The following is a 16,470-nucleotide window of genomic DNA, read 5'->3' on the forward strand; positions in this document are numbered from 1 at the left end:
AGCCCCCGGGAGCCAGGAGGGGGCTGGCGCTCACATCTAGGCTGGGGTGTTCGGACAGGGAACATAACCCTACAGGGCACCGACAGCAGACAAGGCCACTTGAGGACCACAGGGGAGTTAGATAAAAACAAGACCACTCACCCATGACCATGTCTGAACACTGACCACATAAGAACATCATCCAAGCCGCCCACATGACCAGACACCCCCTCTGGTCTCGATGAGTAGACTACAGTTGCTTTTCCAACCTCGGCTCTGGCCTTGCTCCATTACTCCCACCTTCTAGGTAACAGTTACTAAAATGTCCTCTCCTAGAATTATCCCTGCTCCCTGGCAGCATCCAATCCGGAGCAAAGCCTTGCTTCCTTGAGCACCCCCCAAAATCACCTAACTCAAGCCCAAATCCTAAAGAAGTCCTTTCTGATACCCGCTGGTGGAGATGCCCCACAGCTCCCCACGGTGTACACCTCCCTTGTCGCAATGAGTCAGGAAACTCAATTTTGTGTGTCTGCAGGTGTGTTCCTGGTGGCCTTTGGCTGCCGGGCCTCGACGATAGATACTGTCCATCACAGTGTTCCCTCCCGCGCCCCATGCCTGGCACAGAGCAGATCTCAAAAACACGTGAGATGAATTCACTCAAGCTAAGGTGCAAACCATGTTTCTGAGACAGACCCTGTTTGTGACCACTAGACAAAGTGCCAGTTCCTTTGGGAATTAGCAGCTGTTCCCTGAGCACCTACGTCATGGAGGGAGAGAGGAAATATAAGACACGGGCTGGATCCTCGTTGACAAGGCGACACAGAGCAGCACAAAGGGGTAACGAACACCCTGGAACATGGTCAACTGCACAGGGGCCACCACAGAGCTAAACGTGCTGCCAGGTGATGAATGGGCTTCAGAGAAATATAAAGAAAGGAAAGAAGTCACTGCAGGCCTTGCACGGCGGGGAACGGCAGATGCAAAGGCACGGCGGGGGAGGGTCTGTGGTGCATCTGCCCCACACTAGGCTCTGTGCAGGCTGCAGTCTTGCCCATCCTGCTCGCCTCCTCTCCACCAGTGCCTGACACAGAGCAGGCTTTCCGTGAATTCCTGGTGAACGAATGTGTGTCTGCATAAGACAGTGAGGGGACCCGAGCGCCTCAGGAAGACGGTTCAAAGAGGGAAGATGATGCGAGAAAAGTGGGTCAGGGCCTTGAGTGCCAGTCTGAGAAATTCCAGGTCCTCCTGTTGGGAGCTCTCTGCGGCTTGAGCAGGACAGTCCACCCGGGACAGTCTGCAGAAGGAGGGCTCCAAGGCATCAGGCTTCTCTGTGAATGGGGGTAGGGAGGCTAAAGGCAAGCTGATGAGGAATGTGGGATTTGGGGACGGGCAAACCTGAGCTGGAATCCCACTGTCTGCCATTGTCTGTGACCCTGGACAAGGTCCTTAACACCACTGAGCCCCAGCCTCCATCTCCTGTCACTCAGGATTTGAGGCACACTCATGCCACAGACCCAGGATAGGCATTTTGGCCACGGTTCCCCCATCATGGTGTGGTGTTTCAGGGCCCCATCACAGGGTATTCGCTGAGCCAAAGGATGAATCGGGCCTCAAGGGGGGGCGGGGAATGGAAAGAGCCGTGGGTGTGGGGTTTGGGACCTGTGTGCTGGTGTTCTTTTTTCATTACTTGACTTCTCTGGGCCTTGGTTTTCTCACCTGAATAAGACCAGAAGCACCCGCTCCAAAAGTTGCTCTGGGGGGCACCTCTGGGAAAGCAAGAGCAGAATGCCGGGCATGGGGTAGGGCTCCATACCCAGTCCCCCCATCCCTCACCTCCTGCGAGCTGGTGATCAACCACCCTTCCCTGCAGGTGGCTGAGAGCAGAAGATGCAGGAGCAACCCTGTCCCATTTGGAGGAAGAGGCGCTCCTGACCCCTTAACCTCAGTCCAGAGGCCACAAGTCCAATGCCTCCCGACACAGCCAGGCCCTAACAGAGACCCCTGTGCTGAGACGCTGTGGCAGCCCCTCTAGCTTGTCTGCTGGTCTACAGTGCAGGGGGCATGTCAGTGGGCCCCCGGGTAGACACAGGGTTCTGTGGGGACCGTCGAGAGCATTTCCCCAGCTACAGCTCTCCACAGTGACGCTGTCCGCATCATGCCTCCTGTCTTTATCACTCCCCTGGAGCAGCCCACAGGCCCCCTTCTGTGAGGAGAGGTAGGGGGAGGAGCCAAGTGCTGGGACAGCTCCACATACAGACCAGGGCCTTGAAGAGTGCCCCCCCTGTGTACAGGAAGCCTGTCCCTGAGGGCTCAGAACCCAGCTTCCCAGCACCCAACTTCTTTCCCTGTGTCTCCCCTCAGCAGGGCACGGAGGCCCTCCTTCAAATGTGGCTTGCAGCTCCATAGGCAGGGATGAAGGACGGGGTGCATGAAAGCGGGACTGACTGAGAGGAGGTGAACTGTCCGTGCGAGAGCAAGACTCTGCTGTACGGGAACTGCCATGGGCTTGAAAACCTCTGCTCCCCTACGATACAGGACTTGAGGTGACAGGAGATTCAGTTGACACTGTAGTGACACTTCCGAGCAGGCGCGCTCTCAAGCTCCTCCCTGAATGAGCAGCCTCACCCCAGCCCTGTGGGGCCCCAGAGGTCCAAGAGCAAGGAGCGAGGCCAGGGCGGGCCTCAGGCTTTCCTCATGTCACCAGGCCGGCTCCAGGCTCCTGCCCGCAAGGCCTGTGTCCCATCAGGGACCGTTCTGCCTCCCCTAGCCTTGGAGTCTGCCTCCTCCCCCGCCCCCCCCCCTCCGGCCCTGGGCTGAGGCTAGGGCTCTGCTCTTTGGGGAGGGGGGGCAGGAGGGGCAGTGATCTCATCCCTGAGAAGAATTAGTCATCAGAGAGGCAGGGACAGATCTGGGGGGCAGGACAGAGGACAGGCTCCATATAAATGACTCATCTCCCCGCGGGGCCCGGCTTTGACAGCTGCTGCCCGGAAGAGGTTGTTAAGCGGGAGCTACCCAGAGGCAGGAGTAGTTAACTGGCTTTTAAGAACTCATTTTGCTGAATGCTTTCTGGTGAGGAGAGAACACCTTAATCCCACAGAAGCAGCACAGAGTAGGAGGAGGTTCAAGTCAGCCCCGGCAGGTCAGGAAAGCCGTGCCAAGGTTCACGACCAGTTCTTGGGGTCACTTGCCCATTGCTCACAGTTTACCAAAAGTTTTCTAATGTGAAACATCATCAGCCTGCAGTTTGGGGGAGCGGGGGTTCAGTCCTCTTTTCCTAGCCCTCTGCCCTCTCAGCCACCCCCACCTGCTCTCCTCAGACAAAGGTCACCCCAAAGCCTTCCCCAGAACAAGCCAAAAGCACGCGGGAGAGGAGGGGCCCACGTTCCCCAGATGCTTCGCCAGCGGTGCCACTTTGTCCTGAGTCACCGAGCGTCCAATGTGAGCCCCACCCCACGCTCGGCCGTGGAGAGAAGGGAACCAAGGGCTGCCGTCCTCGGGAAGCGGGCCATGGAGTTTGCCATCTAGACAAACCCACAAGCGCCAACCAATACAGCAGGGCCGCGCCAGCCGCGTCCCCAGCCTCCCTCCTCGCGGCCATGCCGGAAGTGGGGACGGGAAAGGCGTGCGGGCCTCTAGCCGGGCCTCCCGCCCCGCGCAGGGCGTGCTGCCACTCACCTGGAGCCGTGAGCAAACCGAGGCCGGTGAGGTGCAAGCACTCACTGGGAGCGTCGGGTCCGCCGTGTGTAGATGGGGAGCTCTTTCTGGCTGCTGAAACTTCGAGTCATGGCTTGGCCCTTGGCTCGCACGTTTCACCTGATGCCCCTGAGCTGTGATGGAGGGACCGTGCCTCTCCCGTGCTGTTTGCCAGTCAAGCTTGCTGCTTGGGGAGCACTCAGCAGGCCCCAGGCACTGTGGGAAGCTGGGGGAACCACCTCCCCACTGACTGCTCACAATAACCTTCCGAGGTAGGCAGTCAGCAGGCCCTTTACGAGGGGTAACATGTCCGTGTTGCCCCATTAGCAAGTGAGGCAAGAGCCTGACGCCACAGTCCCTGCTCCCAGCTCTCCAAGAAAGGTGACCTGCCCTTCCCAAGCCTGCAGGAACGGGAATGGAGACTCGCCAGTTTTGTCTCATGCAGCCTGAGGTTTCCAGAGCCCGTAAGTTTGTCCAAGGTAGGGCATGTTGCCAGATGTCAGGCTCAGATGCTGGAGAAGCTTCTAGAGGCCTCACTCCCACAACGCTCCCATAAAGTTCAGCCTGAGAACAAGGTGGATGGGAAGTTCTCCCACATCGTCCTCTTCCTTCTTCCACACGGTCACGCACTCCGTAGGCGAGTGCTACCGGACACCGTCTGGGGGCCAGGCTGAGCCCCCCGCAACCCAGCCCTTTGCCCGGCACCCTTCCAGCGCGCATGCTTTTCTCAAGGCCGGGCCTCTACTTCCTCCCTCTCGAAACCCCAACCACCCTTCTGGACAAAGATGCCTTCCTCCGTCAGTCTTTCCCAGACCCTCCAGCCGGAGGACCTCAGCCCCGATTCTGACCTGCGCTGGTCTGGGCGCGCCTGCGCACTGGGGACAGCTTTAAGTCTCCCTGGTGATTCTCTCGTGCAGCCGGGAGTGAAGCTCTGCTGCTCCAGCCAAAAGCAACCTACCTCTCTTTCTTCCGAACTCCCCTGCACTTGACTCTCTCCCTTAGCACATCTCAAGCTCCTTCCTCCACTCTCAAATCCTGGCTCTGCCACTTGTGTGATCTGGGCAAGTTATTTAACTTCAGAGTCTTTATTAAATGAGACTACATCTGCTAATCTCAGAAATGGGAATGATAATAACATCCCACTTGTGGTTCATCCCATCTGAGATTATAACTGCACCATCGATTATAAATGCACCAGTATTGTATGCCATTAAGAATTTTAAATGTTGCCAAATAAACTGTCAGGTCATCATTGTAAGAAGCATCCTGGTTTCAGGCATGTTAAAATTCAAGGAAAAAAAGCTGTGACTTAGAATGAATGAAACCCAGTGCCTCACGGAGTCGTCGTGAGGATGAAATGCATGGATATACCTGAAGTCCTGGCCCAGGACCCAGAAGTAGTGAGGGCTCAGTACATGTCAGCTCTTATTAGCCCCTGCCACGTTTTTATTCCTCACGGAATGCTTTAGTGAGTTTTCCAGCCCCAGCTCTCCCAAAATGGTGCTTACCCAGGCTGGTGAGTTGTTCCCCTGCCCCCCTCCCCCCGCTTCAGGGTAGTTATTAGAGCTGGATGAATAGGCAGCCCCAAGGTTCCAGGGCTGGGGCTCGTGTCCCCGGGAAGTCTCTTTGGCCTGATAGCCTGATGCCCTCTCAAGGGTTCAGCCTTCCTCCAAGGAGGAGCTGCCCTCCTTCTCCCTGAGAGTCAGTGTCTTAGCTGTAGCCACAGAGCAGCCTCACGGCAGTCGCACCCCTCACCCCACAGCCCACCTGGAATCTCCCCCTGATCCCTGCTTGGAGAGGGAAGGGCATGGGAGGGCCTGGCTGCTAGCCTGACCTTGAGTAAGGCCAGCCTCCAGTGAGCTTCAGGTTCCTTGATTATTAAAGTGAGGCTGTTAATCCTTCCTCCAGCCAGTCAGAAAGGATCAAATGAGATGAGGATGTTGGGAAAGGCTTCCCAGAGAACTGTGCCAAGCAGCCATGGGTAGGGTCACCAGAGTGAGCAAATAAAAATACAGGACACCCAGTTATATTTGAATTTCAGATAAGTAATGAATTTTTTTTAAAGTAAATCTTTATTTTTAAGTAATTGCTACACCCAACATGGGGCTCGAACTCACAACTCCGAGATGAAGAGTTGCATGATGTACCGACTGAGCCAGCTAGGCGCTCCTAATTATATAACCCTCTCCTTTTTTTAAAATATAAGAACATTTTTTTATTTTATTATTTCTTTTAGTAATCTCTGTGCCCAACATGAGGCTCAAACTCACAACCCCACGATCAAGAGTCACATGCTCCTCTGAGCCAACCAGATGCCCAATAATGAATCATTTAGCGCAAGTGTGCCTGATGCAGTGTTTGGGACATACTTATACTAAAAAGTGATTTGATATTTAACTGGGAGTTCTGTAGTTTATTTGGCAACCCTAATGAGGCCTTGCCCATCCTTGCCTGTTGACCCCACCCCACCCCTCTGCTTTCCCACTGTCTCTGATAGTTAACTCTCATGCTTGAGAGGTTCTTAAAATTTTTACTTTCATTCGGTCAACAAATAACTATCAATGCCTACTTTACATAAGATTCCCTGGTTCACTGTAGAGCACAGAAAGATTAATAATAAATCTTTATTAAGGGCTTCCTAATGTGCTAGGCATTAAGTATTTTGCATATATTAACTCAATACAAAAAATTATTGAGGTAGTTAAGTTATCTGCATTTTACAGATAAGGACATTGAGGCAAAGAGAAGTTAATTAATTTGCTTAAAGACACACAGCCTGGGAGTGGTGGAGCTAGGATTCAAACCTGAGAAACACAGTTCCAAATAGCCGATATGATGTGGCCCCACCTGCGAGGGATTCCAGTCTCATTGTGGAGACAGGCCCCCGCAGGTAATTCATGCGGTACGTCATCTGTGCTTGCTACTTAAGGTAAAAGTCACTGACCAGCTGTAGAGGCATCACCTGAAGCCAGGTTACAAATGCAGAATCAGGAGCCCTGCCCCAGAATCCAACAAGATCCCCAAGTGGGTCCTAGGCAATCTAGTTTGAGAATCACTGCTCTGAACAAGCAGAGGGAGAGTCTATTTATTCACTCGACAAGCTTAGCTCGAGCACGTTCTGCGTAGCAGGGGCTATTCTAGGCACTGCATTGTCACGGTGACTATTGAAAAATGTGGGTACTCCTCAAGCATTTTTTAAAATGTCTCAGCCTTAAGTCTTCATGAGGGTAGAATGCAGCATTTCCGAAAGGTTATTCTTTGAAACACTCAAGTTCACCAGAGGCAATTAAATACAATCTGTGGTCAGATTAGTATGGGGAACACTGGATAGTGTTAGCACAGCCCCCTCAGATTCATAAATCAGAGTAACACAATAAGTGCTCTGCCATAAATAAACTTGTTTCACATTCATCCACTTTTTCTTTTTAATTTTGGGAATTCTCCCCACCACCATTAAGTCTGTTTTATCATCTTGAGGAGCATACTTGGGCATATCTTATTACAGTTTACAAAGAGCGTTCACATTGGGAGGTTTACATTTTACAGATGAAGAAATGGAGGCTCAGAGAAGTTCGTGGTAGTGACTTGCTTCACACTTGGCCCATAGAGGCCACAGCAGAGGTCAAACCTTTGAGCTCAGGTGTGGTCCTATTTCCTGGACCCTGAGCTGCTCGCCCAGGCCCTTCACCATCACATTAGTTGGAGGGTGTTTTTTTGTGTGTCATGGAAGGTGTAAGCAGGAAAAGAGGTTTATGGGCTCAAGCAACTGGAAATCCAGAGGTAGGCTGGGCAGCATGGCCAGCTTGATTTGACCGCTCATTGGGGTCCTGAGGGCCTCATTTCTTTCAGCTGCCTCCACTTGGCTTCCTGCCTTGTCGGCTTCATCTAAGGCTGGCTCCACCTCACGGCCACAGATGGCTACCAGCCACTCCTGGGGCTCCTTCCCGCTCCCTCCACATCCAGGGCAACTCTAGAGTGACAATCTTTCTGCCCAAAACCCATCGGAGAAACTCTTCTTTCATCTGTGATTCGCCTGAATGGGGTGACACGCCCGTTCCTACACCCATCTCTGTAGACCGAAAAATGCCCTGCACTGATTGGTTTAGGCCTATCCATCCTTGAGCCAATCACAGTAAGGGGCGGGTCATCTCCATTGGCTAGACTAACGTGGAGCCCGCCCCCGGACTTGGGTCAGTTCTTCAAGTGGCCCTGCTGCCTCATGTAGGCGTTGGGGGTGGGAGGTGCGGTTAAGGAGACAGCTACAATATCCACCGCAAGTGTTGAAGGCCACTTGAAATTTAAATCAACAATATACACTTTAAATATCTTACAATCTTGGAACGCCTGGGTGGCTCAGTTGGTTAGGCGACTGCCTTCGGCTCAGGTCATGATCCTGGAGTCCCGGGATGGAGTCCCGCATCGGGCTCCCTGCTCAGCAGGGAGTCTGCTTCTCCCTCTGACCCTCCCCCCTCTCATGCTCTATCTCATTCTCTCTCTCAAATAAATAAATAAAAAGAAAAAATCTAAAAAAAGAAAAATCTTACAATTTTATATATTAATTATACCTCAATAAAGCAATTTTTTAAAAGAAACTAAGAAATTATATAAATCAAAATATTTGAAACCGGGCAGATTCAGACCAGCAGGGCATTCAGGGTTATCTTGTAACATTGTTTCTTAAAGACCGGGCTTTAGTCCGTCTGCATCAGAATCATCAGGGAACATTTGTTAAAATGCAGATTCCTGCACCCTTTTCATGACCCACAAAATAAACCTCTGGAGTGGGACCTGCCTTAGAATCTGCATTTTTATTAGCACCACCCTCTAACCAACTGAGCTAACTGGCCTCTGCTTTAGAATCTGCATTTTAACAAATGTTAAATTGCTTGGATCAGCCCTGGTTTCTACATGCTGTCCTGAGGTAATTATCACTAGTGCCCCTTTTACTCTCAAAAGTATACTGGATTGGGCTATAAATTATATCTCCCCTTCTCCAAGTTGACACTGTAGAGCCAGCAGAAAAATGTTCCCCAGGTGAAGAGCAAAGACTCCCGCTCTATCTGGCCCAGCGGAAAGGGCTTCAGGGTCAGCTCAGTCACTTACAAACTGGAACTCAGCCGACCACCTTCAGCTCCCTTAGCCCATGTCCTTGTTGGGGCTGATGATGCCTCCCTCACAGGGTGGTTGGAGGGGTTGGATGAGAGGATATGTGTCCAGTGTCCAGCCCAGAGGCTGCCCGCCAGGAGCACCCGGTACAGATCAGTACTGGTCTCCCCATCTCCATTCCAGCCTCTTTGAGCTGAACTCCAGAGGCCCTGTCACCAGGGCCCCACTTGCGAAGGCGGCACCAGACAGGCTGTGGGAACGAGCTTCACAGCTTTTGTCAAAGTGGCATAATAAGGCCCCCAAGTGTCTGCTCTTTGCAAACTGGGATGGCAGATCAATTGTGGCATAAACAAAACAGCAGGCTTGGTGCGAACCCAGGGACAGATTACGCCTCTGCAGGGTGTGAGTGGGGGAAGGAGGGGTCTCTCAGGATGGCTGGGTTTGCCTTTTCTCTGGCTGAGGCTTCAAGGCCCCTCTCCAGGGCCAGCCTGGCTCCCCGCAGATTGCCAGGGCTTGGGGGAGACGGCTCCTCCCCTCTGGGAAGCACCTGGCTAGACAGCAGAGTCAGGCATAGACAGCCCCCCTGCCCCCCCAGCCCTCAGCAAGAAGCCTGACCCCAAGGCCTCAGCGCCCTCCCCCCCCAGAGCTCTGAGCCTATGGGTGTGAATGGGGGAAGGAGGGTAAAATGCCACCTCCACCCTATCTCCTGAGCTGAGCAGACAGTGTCGTCTGTAGGAGAGCAAAAGGAGGTACAGTGGACACAGAGCCAGACCTCAGGAATAGGGCTGGTGAGAGGGACACTTGATTGGGTACCGTCTGTGCTGCCAGAGAGACTCCTAACCTGTCTGTCCCCTTGCTTCTGGGAGGAGGGTCCCGCAGACAATCAAGCATTTGGCACCATTTTGAGCCTGTGGTCATGGCCATGAGGAGACCCCAGAACAAGTTCTGGCCCAGCCTCTATGTGGGGGCAGCAGGGCAACGCTGGGCCCCGGCCCAGGGGTGAGCCTGCGGGAGCAGGGGAATGGAAGTCAGTACAAAACCTCTAAGAAGACAGCCCAGCTACTCTATGAGGGCAGGAACTGCCTCTGTCTGGTTTTCCACCATATCCCTGAGCCTAGCACCAAGCCTGCCAAACTGTGTTTGCTGAAGGAGTGAATGGGTGGACGTTGGTCTTCCAGCAGCATATCTAGTGCTATGCCTCATAGGGCCCTAGGATAAGGCCACACCCCCTCAGGGAAGGTCGGTGAGGAAACTCATCTCATTCTCAGTCCCATCGTCAAGGGAAGAGACATCCTCAACAAGAAACCCAGCTCTAGGGGTGCCTGGGTGGCTCAGTTGGGTTAACTGTCTCCCTTCAGCTCAAGTCATGGTCCCAGGGTCCTGGGATCGGGCTGCATGTTGGGCTCCCTGGTCAGCAGGGAGTCTGCTTCTCCCTCTGTATCTGCCCCTCCCCCTGCTCGTGTTTTTCCTCTCTGTCAAATAAATAATCTTAAAAAAAAAGAGAGAGAGAGAGGGGCACCTGGGTGGCTCAGTCGGTTAAGCGTCTGCCTTCTGCTCAGGTCATGATCTCGGGGTCCTGGGATGGAGCCTTGCATTGGGCTACCTGCTCAGCAGGGAGTCTGCTTCTCCTTCTTCCTCTGCCCCTCCCCCCTGCTTGTGCGTGCTCTCTCTGTCAAATAAATAAAATCTTTGTAAAAAAAAAAAAGATATCCAGCTCCAGAGAGGGGCCGGAAAGCTAGACATGGGGGAGTTTGGAGGAATGTGAGGATGCTCCTGATGGAGGGCATGGCCTTTGACTCAGGGGGGTAGGTCAGGTAGGGGCAGTCCTGTGAGGGACCCAAGGGGCAGATGAGTCCCCTGCCTGTGGGCAGTCAGCCCGACCTTTAGCCAAAAGTAGAGGTCCCCTCGGTATTGCATTCCTCCTGCTGTCCCTAACCAACCCCGGGGTTGAGTCTGGTTATAAAGCCATGCTTGTCTTCACTGCGCCACAAGAGGGGTGAAGAGTCCACCTTGGTGGGAACATTAAGGAGGAGCAGTGGCCCCGCCCCCCAGCAATGGTTAGTGGAAAGAGAGCCACCAGGGAAAAGAGGACTGCTGGGGACAGGAGTCGTGACTGAGGGTCAGCCTCCCCATGTGAAAGCGCTCTCCTGGCTGCCAGCCCTGGAGGATGGAAATTAGGTTTTCTAGGAGGAATGGAGGCCCCACGGTGCCCTCGGAAGGCAGTGTGGGAAGGACATGGACGGTGGGCCCCCGGCAGACCTGGGTTTCCGTCTCAGCTTACCCTTCCATGCTGTGGGGCCTTGGCAACGACTTAACCCCCTGGTCCACGGTTTCCTGTCTGTGGAGTGGGGTGTGCCTCCCTCACTGCTGTTGCAGAGATGAAGCTAGGAGGCCTGCAGGGCTGGCGCTGGAGGGGGGTCGGGGGGTGGCCTTCCCTGCAGGGAGCAAATCCAGGTGGAACCAGTTTATTCAATGGGCTGACCCGGGAAATGGCCTCTTCTTCATCTGCTGTCTTAAAGAACTTCCCTTTGGATCCCTTCACATCTTGGGCAAATGCTGGAGTTTTCCAACTAGTCTTTTTTTTTTTTTAAGTACCAGCCGCTTTAAAATTGAAACTCGGTCTCAGATATCCAGTCTGAGCTCAATCCAGTCTAAATCCAGTCTTCAAGTTCACTTCTAATCAAAGCTCCGCCTCTCCCTCCCGCTCAGGCCTGGCCCTCAGTTCAGGGGTCTGCAGTGCGGGAGGGCCAATCTGTTCGCTCTTGGTCTGACATCGCTGGGCCCACTATAATCCTTTCTTTAGCTATGGCTGGTGGCGCTGCCATGGCCACTGTTGGGACAGATGGGCCCTTTCACGGGGCCCCTCTCTGGGTGTTTGGAGACCACTGCCCTGCGCTATTCCCTCAGTGGGCATGCCCTCTCCATCCTACTGCCTGTGAGGACCTGGAGTGCTGCCCCAGCACCCTGCCCCTTAGCCTCTTACTGCTAGGGGCCCCTCGGTCCAGCAGCAACCCTCCGTCCGGCAGAGTCTCTTCAGATCTGGCTGCCTTCCGCTCCACCGTGTCACTCTCACACACCCTTGACGCAACAAGCGTCGTCGGCAGTGCGAACTGCTCCCCTCTTCCCACCCCTGCCTGCGTGGCCTGCTCCAGCCAGCCTCCCATCCAGAGAACTCTCCAGCACAGTTTCAGACTCTAGGAAATGCCTCCGGCTCTCCCCAAACCGTCACTATACTGCAGCCAGTGACCCTGGCTGGGCCTGCCTGTGTCCGCGGCTCGGCTAGCCTCCGGAGGTGAGCTGCCCGCTCTCTGCTGCAGCCTGAGGTGCTCTTGACTGCACCCCCATCACTTGCCCTGGGGGTGGGTGCGTGATGGCACAGCACCTTCTACTACAGAAGCTCTGCTGCTTCATGACCATCTGCCATTACCCCCGGATAATTTCTAGCCTTTCCATATAGGTGAGATATAGGAGGTGTGGGGTGGGGTGTGCTAAATAACCAGACCCGTTTTGGTCTTCTAGTAATCCAGCATAGATGTATCTAGAACTTCTCTTTCAAATAGGGTATAACATACCACATGTCACTCTTAGCTTTGAAACTTCAGCTAAAAAACCTCAAGATTGGGAAAATCCCATTCAATATTCTCTCAGGCAAGTATTAATTTTCCAGGCTCAGGACTTCCCATTTCTTCCAGAATCTAGCAAAGGATCCCCTATTAGAGGTGCTGTTTTTCCTCAGTGTGTAGAGGCAGTGTCCGGTAGAATGGTCTAGGCACCAGGCTAGAAGCCAGGACACATGTATGGTATCTATCCCCAAAAAGCTATATGTCATGTCCCCTCTGCCCCTGCTCCCTCACCTATACAGTGAGAGGTGGATTAGAATTAAGATCCCTTACCATTAAGAGTCTAGTTTTTTTTTACAGTTTTTCTTATGAGAGTACAAAAAAAAAAAAAACACCCTTACAAAACACACAGATAATTATACAACACCCATGTAACCACGATCCAGATTAACAAAACATTTCCAGCACCCCAGAGGTCCCTGTATCCCCTCCCGTTTAACCCCCTGCCACGCCCAGAGGAAACTCCAATTCTGACTTTTATTGAAATTACTTCCCTTAAATAAAAACTTAAAAAAAGGAGCAGGGGCACCTGGCTGGCTCAGTTGGGAGAGCATCCAACACTTGATCTTGGGGTCATGAGTTCGAGTCTTGTGTTGGGTGTAGAGATTACTCAGATAAATAAAAACTAAAAAAAAAAAAAATACTTCCTTGATTTTTCTTATAATTTTACCAACCAAGAATGCATCCCTAAAAAAATTATTATAGTTTGGTTTTGCATTTTTTTTAAGATTTATTTTTGAGGGGCACCTGGGTGGCTCAGTCGTTAAGTATCTGCCTTAGGCTCAGGTCATGATCCCGGGGTCCTGGGATCGAGTCCCACATCGGGCTCCCTGCTCAGCGGGAAGCCTGCTTCTCCCTCTCCCACTCCCCCTGTTAGTGTTCCCTCTCTAGCTGTGTCTCTCTCTGTCAAATAAATAAATAAAATCTTAAAAAAAAAAAAAGATTTTTTTTGAGAGCGAGTAGCACGAGGGAGGAGGGGCAGAGGGAGAAGCAGACTCCCTGCTGAGCTGGGAACCCAATGTGGGACTCCATCCCAAGACCCTGGGATCATGACCTGAGCCAAAGGCAGACACTAAACTGAGTGAGCCACACAGGCGCCCGGTTTTGAGTTTTTTATAAATGGAATAATACAGAAGGTGTTCAGCTTCTTTGTTTAACATTCTTTCTGTGAGGTTCATTCATATTATGAATATGTAGCTGTGGTTGATGCGTTCTCATTGTTGTCTATTTCTTTGTATGAATAGACCGTGACTTGGGTATGGTGCTGGATATTTGGGTCATCGATCTAGGACTTCATATAAATGTGCTCACAGACACATAAATAACAAACACTTTCACTCCACATATAACCATATGGATTCAGAGCTGATTTCTTTGTGAATTCAAGAACTTGGGTTTGGCTTTTTTTTCCTAAGATTTTTTAAAAATTTTTATTTATTTATTTGAGAGAGGGAGAGGAAGAGGGAGAGAGCCCGAGCATGAGCACGAGCGGGGGAGGGGCAAAGGGCGAGGGGAGAAGCAGCCTCCCCACTGAGCAGGGAGCCCAACGCAGGGCTCAATCCTAAGGCAGATAGATGCTTAACCGACTGAGCCACCCAGGCACCCCTTGGGTTTGGCTTTAAAGTGTGGAAAAATCCCTCTATTAAATTGGTTACACTGCTAGTATGGTTTTGGTGTTTTTGTTTTTCCTCTCTTGTGGCCAAAATCTGAATCTAGGGATATAATTCATCTTCTTCAACTTGGGTATCGTCATAAGCTTTTCTCCTAACTTAAGTCATTAAGCATAAGATGAAGGCCGTGGTTAGGCAATTGAGATTTCCTCCAGGGAATCTAGAGAATGATTAGTATATCGGCTTAAGGAATTACTGAAAACAATTTTTTCTCTGGCTCTTTTAAGGAAATAATAAGCCAAAGGAGACAGAACTCTTCTCCACCGAGTTCCCAGGCCTGGCTCTCGCACTAGTATTAGCAGCACACAGGCAGCGCTCCTGACCTGGGCCATAAACGTCACAGGATGCCCCTGAACTTTTGCTGCATAGGGGCTGAAAGGTGCCACGGTACTGCTCAGACAGATGATCCATTGCCAGCTCAGGCTCCAAGCAGCAGTGAATCTTTGTGCCAAGAGACTACACGCCCTCTATAACCAGAGTGAGGCAACCATGGGTCCTACGAGGAGACCACAGCGGCAGTGGGCTGAGAGCTCAGTGGGAGGGGCAGAGCTGCGCTGCCCTGGAGGGCAGGGGCCGGCGCACCGGTGGGAAATCAAGCCTTCTACGGAAGTGGGTTGATAGGGGCGCCTGGGTGGCTCAGTCTGTTAAACGGCTGTCTCCAGCTCAGGTCATGATCCCAGGGTCCTAGGATCGAGCCCCAAGTCGGACACTCAACGACAGAGCCAGCTCGCTCTCTGAAGTATGTGGACTCATTCTCAAACAATCTTTTTGTCAGTTTCATAAACCCTCTTTCAGAGAGCATCACACATAGCTGCCTGGACTGAACACACTCTACCTGGTCCCTAATAATCCCCGTTAAAATGAAGCCTTTATGGAATTCGGTCCTAAGTAGGCCCATGTGTGCCATTGGTTACCTTTAAAAACAAAACAAAACATCTCTTTGTAGCTTTGTAGGTATCTCAGTGGTTTCATTTCCTGCGTCTTTATGGGTCCTTCCTAGTGACTATCCTGCCCCGCCCATTTCAATCTACAGATCCCCAAGACCAGGGGCTGTGTCTCCTCCAGCAGTTTAGGCGTTGCGCCGATCTGGAATCATGCCTAGTGCCAAGGGAGAGAGAAATGTCCAAGCACCGTTTCCCCTCCTCTGAGTGAAGCCACTCAGGGTGGAAGCCACAGCAGCACCTGCGTAGGCCCGCCCGGCTCGCCGCCCAGCAGGCGCCACCCGCCCAGCCAGGGCCTCGCTGACCCCTGCCCTGTCTCCGCAGGTTTCGGCATGACCACCCCCGCGACGGTGGGCGGGAAGGCCTTCCTCATCGCCTACGGGCTGTTCGGCTGCGCCGGGACCATCCTGTTCTTCAACCTCTTCCTGGAGCGCATCATCTCGCTGCTGGCCTTCATCATGCGCGCCTGCCGGGAGCGCCAGTTGCGCCGCAGCGGCCTGCTGCCCGCCACCTTCCGCCGCGGCTCGGCGCTCTCGGAGGCCGACTGCCTGGCGGGCTGGAAGCCCTCGGTGTACCACGTGCTGCTGATCCTGGGCCTGTTCGCCGTGCTGCTGTCGTGCTGCGCCTCGGCCATGTACACCAGCGTGGAGGGCTGGGACTACGTGGACTCGCTCTACTTCTGCTTCGTCACCTTCAGCACCATCGGCTTCGGGGACCTGGTGAGCAGCCAGCACGCCGCCTACCGGAACCAGGGGCTCTACCGCCTGGGCAACTTCCTCTTCATCCTGCTCGGCGTGTGCTGCATCTACTCGCTCTTCAACGTCATCTCCATCCTCATCAAGCAGGTGCTCAACTGGATGCTGCGCAAGCTGAGCTGCCGCTGCTGCGCGCGCTGCTGCCCGGCGCCCGGCGCGCCCCTCTCCCGGCGCAACGCCATCACGCCGGGCTCCCGGCTGCGCCGCCGCCTGGCCGCGCTCGGCGCCGACCCCGCGGCCCGCGACAGCGACGCCGAGGGCCGCCGCCTGTCGGGCGAGCTCATCTCCATGCGCGACCTCACGGCCTCTAACAAGGTGTCGCTGGCGCTGCTGCAGAAGCAGCTGTCCGAGACGGCCAACGGCTACCCGCGCAGCGTGTGCGTCAACACGCGCCAGAACGGCTTCTCGGGCGGCGTGGGCGCGCTGGGCATCATGAACAACCGGCTGGCGGAGACCAGCGCCTCCAGGTAGACCGCCGGGCCGCGCCACGGACCCTCGGCAGGCTGGCGTGCCGCCGGCCGTGGTTTGCTTTCCTTCTCTCAGACGCTGGCGCTTTCTTAATCTTTACCCAATAAAATTAAACCAAAAAAAAAATTTTTTTTTAAAGAAATACTACTTGGCCAGGCCTGATGTTATCCAGGGCAGGTTTCGGGGGAGCCTGTTTTCCTCGTGGGTCCCCTCTTGAAGAACCGTGGCCCCCGGCAGA

At 53.4% G+C, this 16,470-nt stretch overlaps 1 protein-coding gene across 1 annotated transcript in view; it reads left to right on the plus strand.

Moving 5' to 3' along the window:
- The window catches only part of KCNK12 (potassium two pore domain channel subfamily K member 12), a 46,859-nt gene extending 30,624 nt beyond the window's left edge, over positions 1-16,235 (plus strand). The window contains exon 2 of the mRNA XM_021701278.1: positions 15,334-16,235. Within this exon, the coding sequence (XP_021556953.1) occupies positions 15,334-16,235 (902 nt within the window). The remainder of the gene's footprint in view (positions 1-15,333) is intronic.
- The last annotated feature ends 235 nt before the right edge of the window (positions 16,236-16,470 follow it).

This window comes from Neomonachus schauinslandi, chromosome 10, assembly GCF_002201575.2.
Source record: "Neomonachus schauinslandi chromosome 10, ASM220157v2, whole genome shotgun sequence".
Taxonomy (NCBI): Eukaryota; Metazoa; Chordata; class Mammalia; order Carnivora; family Phocidae; genus Neomonachus; species Neomonachus schauinslandi.